General features: G+C 39.9%; 1 protein-coding gene across 1 annotated transcript; it reads right to left on the bottom strand.

The window, feature by feature from the left end:
- Window positions 1-595: 595 nt before the first annotated feature.
- On the bottom strand, window positions 596-1,568 carry LOC112940860 (uncharacterized). The gene has a single exon (XM_069294154.1). It carries the CDS (start codon window positions 1,566-1,568, stop codon window positions 633-635), a length of 936 nt encoding a protein of 311 aa, XP_069150255.1. The 3' UTR covers window positions 596-632.
- Window positions 1,569-8,879: the final 7,311 nt, after the last annotated feature.

Below are 8,879 nucleotides of genomic sequence, written 5' to 3'. Positions count from 1 at the left end.
ACTTCATAGTAAATTTATTGTCACAAGACAAACATTCATTCAAATCAATTTTGGGGGTGGAAGCGGATTTGTAAAGAAAGAGAAAATATTATACAGAGGAGAAGATGAAAGGAAGATTGATGATTTTATTTATGAGGGGATACCCTTTATTTATATACAACAATCTTACCTCTTTGGCCAAAAATGGCCGACACCTACTTTACACTTGGCCTTTTTACATTTGGCCGACGCTAAAAACAAAAAACTTAGTGGCCTATCTTTATTATTGGCCGACACACTTACTATTTACTTTACGATTTTTATAATTGGCTTTTTACAGCTGACACAACACGACGAAAATAAAAGACTATTACTTTGTGCATATGGCTGATATTCAGCTGACAAAAAACAAAATACTTTACTAAATACTTTTTTTATTATTATTCTAAAAGTACCTCAGGGATTATGTCATACCCTTGGTTACATTTGGAGAAAATATGGTCTGGGTATTTGTGCCCAACTAGCTTGCAATATCTTGTCATCAGTTCTTCGGATATGAATCCTTGCTTTATTGCTCTATTTTTTGGCGTAGCTTCTGGTTTTAACAGGGACAAAATCCATTTTTGTACTTCTTCCATATCTGCTTGTCTTATTTATTTTGAATTGGCATATATCATCAAGTGATCTCTTGAATAGTAGCTCCATATGGCGTTGCCTTGTAGATAGTTATTTGCTAGTTCTTGTATAATAGTTGATAATCCAATTATCCTTTTATTGGCATAGAAACTAGGTATCTCAACTCTTGTTATCTCTGGCTGTTGGCCTATATCTTCTGGGATTATCATTTCCCGTGTTAGCCCAATTTTGACTATCTGGATCATTGGCTTTATTTCATCATAAAGTATCTCCGTTGGTGCTGTGTAGAATCTTATGAAAAATAAGTTTCCTTTTGTTATCTTTTTATATATTAAAAATGCTTTGTGGACCTCTGGGAATCCACTTATTTCTTCACTTGTATATGTATAGACTGTATTTAATAATCCATAGTTATAACAAGTTTTAAAAAGGTTTGGATTAGTTTTTGGTTGTGCAATTAACTTGTTATATCCTTGTAGTTTTTGGGTTAGGTAGTCTTGGGTCTTTTCTAATGTCGTGGTAGATTCGGGTTTTTGATTCAAAAAGTTTTGTATCTTGTATAGGTTTTCAATATATGTTCGGGATATATGGTTATATGTTTTCTTCTCTTTATGCAGGCTAGCTGCATACGTAGATGTTTCTAGTGCTGAAGTATCTATTATCTGTACCTTTGGAGTAAATGGTTTGGTGAATATGCTATTTAGGTTTGTGTTTTTTGGTGTAGGTTTCTCCATAGCTCCTTTGCTTGTACCTGCAACATCAGTAATGTCATGGGTTTTAAGGAGTTTCCCAACGTCTCCTTTTAGTTCTTGCCGTTTTTCATCTGCCAAACGACGTAGCTCCGCATTTTTAGAGTCATGCTGCTGACTATTAGCTTTCAGATTTAGTACATCTGTCTCTATTTTTTCAATTTTCTGGCATAGGTTTGTCCTCATTGACAGTAGATCTTTCATTGTATCTCTTTCTTGAGAGGTAGTCTGCAATAAGATTTTCATTAGTTTTACTAATCTCAATTGTAAATGTAAAATTCATTATATTTAATATTAGTCTTCTTATTTCTTTTGTTGTAACTGAATCATCTATCTTTTTGGTTATCCACCACTTTACCTGTGTGTTATCTGTTCTCACAATAAATTTATTGTAAACTATATATGGTTCAAATGCTAACAAACATTTATATAATGCAAATAATTCTTTTCTATTTATTTCCCATTTTGCTTGTGCTTCTTTATATGATTCTGAGCAATACCTGCAATGGTGTTCTATCTTTTCTTTGTTATATTTATATTTGAGTACTCCTCTATAACTGTGGTCACTTGAATCTGTTTCAATTATATATGTAAATGTTTTACTTTCATCAGGAAAATATAGTTTTGGTAATTTTTTGCATAATTTTTTGATATTTTTATGTGTTCTTTGTCTTTGTTGTCAAAATAATATTCAACATCTTTTTTGAGATTTTTGTATAGTGGTTTTAAATGTTCTGCTTGTTTTGGTATGTATTCTCTTACTTGGTTTATTAATCCTAAGAATGATTGTAATTTTTTTTTGTATCTATATTTTCATCAATAGTAATTATTTTTTGTACTATATGAGTTTGCATTTTTATTCCATTTTTATCTATTTGTATGTCACGACCCAAAACCGAGCCGTGACTGCCACTCACACTTACCCTCCTATGTGAGCGAACCAACCAATCTAAACCTTAACATTTCAATGTAATATCAACATAATGTAATGCGGAAGACATAAACTCGTTAATAAAAATCAATTCAATAACTTTTATTTCCCAAAATCTGGAAGTCATCATCACAAGAACATCTATCCTCAAATTACTAATTCTAAGAGTATCTAGAAAGCTAGAATAAATAAAAAGCTAGTCCATGTTGGAACTTCAAGGCATCAAGACATGAAGAAGAAGATCCAGTCCAAGCTAGAAGCGTTAGCTCACCCTGAAATCTGGTGTAATGAAGACTGGCTAGAGTTACTGTTGAGTCGAAGATGACGGCATGTTTGCTGCACTCCACAAATAAACAAGAAGAAAACATAAAAGTAGGGGTCAGTACAAAACATGGGTACTGAGTAGATATCATCGGCCAACTCAAAATAGAAATCAATATATACCAAGTAATATCATAAAATCAACTATGATACTCAACATGTAGCAACAACAAGTACTATATCATTAACAATTACCGTCAGTTCGCACATGAGGACTCAAGCCTCAATACCATACTCATTTGGGAATTATGTTCATTAGATTGAGTATATTAACATCTTTCAAGATTCATTATCTTTATTTCTCTTGTGTCGATACGTGACATTCCGCTCCCTCATATTCATTAATCCCCTTGTGTCGGTACGGGACACTCCGATCCCCTACTACTATGTGTCGGAACGTGACACTCCGATCCCCTAAATCTACGTGTCGGTTCGTGACACCCGATCCCCTAAATCTACGTGTCGGTTCGTGACACCCGATCCCCTAAATCTATGTGTCGATTCGTGACACCCGATCCCCTAAATCTACGTGTCGGTTCGTGACACCCGATCCCCTAAGTCTACGTGTCGATTCGTGACACCCGATCCCCTAAATCTACGTGTCGGTTCATGACACCCGATCCCCTAATCTCATTCTATCAATTCATCAAGCCTTCTCCCTTACCAAGGCATTATCTATCTCATTACTTTAGTTCATCAAGCCTTCTCCCTTACCAAGGCATCATCATTAACAAGAGATTAGGTTTTTATCAAGACTTGGGATTCAATAGCTTCATCATGCTTAATATAATCACAATTATATAATCACGTCCATGCAAGCATACAATTAAGAACATAGCAGGGTTTACAATACTATCAATTCATATCATTCGCTATTAAAAGTTTACTACGAATAGCATGAAAACTATAACCTACCTCCACCGAAGATTAGTGATCAAGCAAGCAATTTCCCAAGCTTTGTTTCTCTCCGTTTCTCCTCTTTCTCGTTCGACTTTCTCGCTCTTTCTCTTGTTCTTTCTATTTTCTTTATTCAAACCCTCTTTCTTTTACCCTAATTAGTATATAATTAAGAATAAAAGATGACAATAATAACCCACTAATTAACTTAAGGTTACCTCTTTTAAACCCCAAGTAATTAGACTTATTAGAATTAACCCACTAACTTTATAATTAAAGCAGGAATAGTCAAAAACGTCCCTTAAAACGTATAAAGAAATCCGACCCAGACTGGGATTGTGCAACCTGCGCGGCCTGTCGTGCCTGCGACGGTCCGTCCAGCAGGTCGTCGCAAGGTCCAGAGAGTGGATTTCCACTGAAGGCTCTGTGACGGTCCGTCACACACCTATGACGGTCCGTCCTGCCATTTCGTTACGAAGTTCAGAGAGTCGATTTCAGTACCCAATTTTAAGATTTTCTAAGTGTTTTGAAACGAGGCCCTGCGACGGTCTGTCGTGCCTACGACAGTTCGTCTTGGGGCCCGTTGTCTTTGCCAGTTTTTCCAGAATCGAAGTCTGCTTCTCAAAACGACTAAGCAGGTCGTTACAATAGATACAAATTTACCCATCGTTTGTCCCCGAACGACTACAAGAAGGAAAACAAAGGCGAAAAGGAGTACCTGAATCTGTAAACAGATGTGGGTATCTTTCTCGCATATCTGCCTCTTTCTCCCAAGTGGCTTCTTCAACGGGTCGATTCATCCATTGAACTTTGATGGATGCAATCTCCCTTGATCTCAACTTGCGAATTTCTCTATCTAGAATAGCAACAGGTTTCTCCTCATAAGACAAATTCTCATCAAGCAAAACTGAATCCCAACGAATGATGTAGTTTCCATCCCCATGGTATCTTTTCAACATAGACACATGGAATACCGGATGCACTCTGGATAGCCCTGGAGGCAAGGCTAACTCATAAGCCACCTCCCCTACTCGCTTAAGTACTTCGAAGGGACCAATATACCTTGGGCTCGATTTACCCCTTTTTCCAAAACGCATCACCCCTTTCATGGGTGAAACCTTCAGCAAGACTTGTTCACCCTCCATAAACTCCAAGTATCTAACCTTCTGATATGCATACTCCTTCTGTCTACTTTGTGCCGCTAGAAGCTTTTCTTGAATAGATTTCACTTTATCTAACGATTCCCTCAGAAGGTCAGTACCCCAAGGTCTAACTTCAAGTGCATCAAACCACCCAATGGGAGACCTACATCTTCTCCTATATAGTGCCTCAAATGGGGCCATATCAATGCTTGAGTATTGTTGTAGGAGAACTCTGCTAAGGGTAAGAAGCTATCCCACTGACTACCAAATTCGATCACACATGCATGAAGCATATCCTCCAACAGTTGAATCGTTCGCTCAGACTGACCATCAGTCTGAGGATGGACCGCCGTACTAAGGTCCAACCTAGTACCCAATTCCGCATGCAATGTTTTCCAAAACATAGAAGTAAACTGCGTACCTCTACCTGATATAATGGAGAATGGAACCCCATGAAATCGCACCACTTCCGAGATGTAAAGTTTGGCTAACTTCTCTGCATTGTAAGTCACCTTGACCGGAATAAAGTGAGCAGACTTAGTTAACCTATCAACAATTACCCAAATAGAATCAAACTTTCCCAATGTCTTTGGGAGACCAACTACGAAATCCATTGCAATCCTTTCCCACTTCCATTCAGGAATGGGCATTCTCTGAAGTGTTCCTCCGGGCCTTTGGTGTTCATACTTCACTTGTTGACAGTTCGGACATTTGGCAATAAAATCCACAATATCATGCTTCATTCTACTCCACAAAAAGTGTTGCTTTAGGTCACGGTATATCTTGGTTGCACCCGGATGTATCGAATACCTTGAACTATGCGCCTCTGTCAGAATAGTGTTGATGAAATCATCGACGCGGGGTACACATACCCTACCCTTAATCCTCAAAACACCTTCCTCATCGGTTGTCGCTTCTTTAGCCTCTCCTTGCAACACTTTATCTCGGATCCGGATCAATTTTTCATCATTAAACTGCTTTCCCTTAATCTTGTCAAGGAAGGAAGATCTTGCCTCCACACCAGCTAAAAATCCTCCCTTCTCATTTATTTCTAATCTCATAGGTCGTTAGCCTGAATCTAACCTTCTCTAGCCAATGGGCGTCTAGAAGCTTGCAAGTGAGCTAGACTTCCCATGCTTCCCGCCTTTCTACTTAAAGCATCTGCTACAACATTTGCCTTCCTCGGATGATACAAAATAGTGATGTCGTAGTCCTTCAGTAGTTCCATCAATCTCCTCAGTCTCAAGTTCAAATCTTTCTGAGTAAAGACATACCTGTAGGCTACCATGATCCGTATAGACCTCACACTTAACCCCATATAAATAGTGTCTCCATTGCTTTAATGAAAACACTACCGCAGCCAATTCCAAATCATGGTTCGGATAGTTACGTTCGTGCACCTTTAATTGCCTTGAAGCATAAGCAATTACATTCTTCTCTGGCATTAATACTGCACCCAAACCCGAATAGGATGCATCACAATAAACAATGAAGTTCTTACCTTCCACGGGCAAGGTGAGAATTGGTCCAGTAGTCCACAAAGTCTTGAGCTTCTGAAAGCTTTCTTCACACTCGTCCGACCATACAAATGGGACATTCTGCTTAGTCAAGTTCGTCAGTTGGGAAGCAATAGAAGAGAATCCCTTGACAAATCGGCGGTAGTAGCTAGCTAACCCAACAAAGCTCCTTACTTCTGACACATTAGTAGGTCTTACCCAATTCTTCACTGTCTCGATCTTAGAAAGATCAACCATCACTCCATCCTTGGAATCCACGTGCCCCAAGAAGGACACTGCATCTAGCCAAAACTCACACTTAGAGAACTTGGCATAAAGCTTTTTCTCCCTCAACATTTCCAATACCATTCTCAAATGCTCCTTATGTTCCTCCTTACTTTTAGAGTATATCAGTATACCATCAATAAATACGATCACAAAGAGATCCAAATATGGCTTAAAAATCCCGTTCATCAAACTCATGAACGCAGCAGGGGCATTCGTAAGACCAAAAGACATCACTACAAATTCACAATGCCCATACCTGGTTCTAAAAGCAGTCTTTGGCACATCCGTTGCCCGTATTTTCAATTGATGATAACCGGATCTCAAGTCAATCTTAGAGAAGACACAAGCTCCTTGTAACTGATCGAACAAGTCATCAATGCGAGGAAGACGATACTTGTTCTTTATGGTTACCTTGTTCAACTCCCGGTAGTCTATGCACATCCGAAAACTCCCATCCTTCTTCTTTACAAACAAAACTGGAGCACCCCAAGGAGATGCACTTGGTCTAATAAAGCCTTTGCTTAGCAACTCTTGAAGTTGTGCCTTTAACTCTCTTAATTCCGCGGGAGCCATTCTATAAGGGGGTATAGAAATGGAACGAGTACCCGGTTCAAGATCAATACAAAAGTCAATATCCCTATCTGGTGGCATACCAGGAAGGTCTGCAGGAAACACATCCAGAAACTCACGGACCACCGAAACCTACTCAATCGAAGGTACTTGGGTAGTGTCATCCTTGAGATGTGCCAAGAAAGCTAAACACCCTTTACCAACCATTTTCTTAGCACGAAGAAACGAGATGATACGCACTGGATTGGAAGTGTAGTAACCCTCCCACACTAACGGATCTGTCCCAGGCTTGGCTAACGTCACAATTTTAGCATTACAATCCAAGATTGCAAAATTCAGAGAAAGCCAAGTCATACCCAGAATTACATCAAAGTCAACCATTTCTAAGATAACCAAGTCAACATGAGTATTGCTCCCCATAAAAGTTACAAGACAAGACCTATACACCTTTTCAACTACAACAGACTCACCCACCGGAGTAGAAACACGAATAGGCATATCAAGTAATTCACAATGTAATTTTAGACCATTAGCAAATGAGGAAGATACATAAGAAAATGTGGATCCAGGATCAAACAATATAGAAGCCATGCAATCACAAACCAGAAGATTACTTGTGATGACAGCGTCAGATGTCTCCGCCTCCGATCTCCCAGGGAAAGCATAACAATGGGCCCTTTCGTTTGTTTGCCGTTGACCACTACCATGTTGTGATGTAGTAGCTCTAGTTTGCCCATCACCCCGGCCGTTTTGGTGACCACCATTACCTTGACCACCACGTCCTCCCGAATAACGGCCTCTACCATGACCACCTCTACCTCTAGCTATTAGGGGTCTTTAACTCTATTTGGGACAATTCCTCCTAATATATCTAGTCTCCCCGCATCCATAACACTCTCTGGGTTCATGCATAGGTCTCTCAGGGAAGTGTTGACCGGTCTGAGGTGGACCCCCAACTACAGTCTGTAGTGAAGACTGAATCGGTCGAACTGAGTAACCTCCGGAAACCTGTCCTCTAGGGTAAGAACCATTAAACTCACCTCCCTTTTGAAACCTTTTTGATATCGATGTCGAGGTGAAGTCATCGGGCTTCACTCCTTCCACCTCTATCACGAAGTCTACCACTTCTTGGAAGGATTTTGCCGTAGCCGCTACCTGTAAGGCCGAAATCCGCAACTCTGACCTCCACCCCTTCACAAAATGACAAATCCGCTCTTGTGGACTGAAACAAAGTTGGGTGGCATATATGGATAGTGCACGAAACTTAGCCTCATATGCATTGACCGACATCCTACCTTGCTCTAGGCTCAAGAACTCATCCCTTTTCCTATCCCTCAATGTCCGGGGGATATACTTCTCCATAAACAAGCTAGAGAATGAGGCCCAAGTCATAGGTGGTGCCTCCGTTGGTTGATACTCAACATGTGACCGCCACCATATTTTGGCGTTCCCTTGAAACTGATAAGTCGCAAACTCAACACCAAACCGTTCGACTATACCCATCTTGTGTAGTAGCTCATGACAATAAACCAGAAAGTCGTAGGCATCTTCAGATTCAGCACCCTTGAAGACTGGAGGTTTCAATTTAAAGAACTTACTGAAAAGTTCATGCTGATCATTTGTCATTATAGGCCCCGTAGTCAGACGAGGAAACGTGCATATCTCCAATGAGGCATCCATACGGGGAGCCATAGTAGCCGCATGTTGTACCTATGTAACCGGAGGTGTTGGTGCAGAAAACAGTGGAGGCGCCTGACCTTGATTAGATAACCCACTAAGATAAGCAAGAACCTGATTGATCATCTCTAGGGTAGGTTGGAGTGGTAATTTCTCATTCTGTACTTGTTCATTCTCCCCTTCCTCACCCTCT

The sequence above is a fragment of the Solanum lycopersicum genome, chromosome 2, assembly GCF_036512215.1.
Source record: "Solanum lycopersicum chromosome 2, SLM_r2.1".
In the NCBI taxonomy this organism is placed as follows: domain Eukaryota; kingdom Viridiplantae; phylum Streptophyta; class Magnoliopsida; order Solanales; family Solanaceae; genus Solanum; species Solanum lycopersicum.
The sequence above is the reverse complement of the archived record's forward strand: the minus strand, read 5'-3'. Positions and strand labels throughout refer to the sequence as shown.

Bases quoted from the DNA above. Each gene is read 5' to 3' on its own strand.
- LOC112940860 (XM_069294154.1), bottom strand. From the start codon at position 1,568: ATGAAAGATCTACTGTCAATGAGGACAAACCTATGCCAGAAAATTGAA.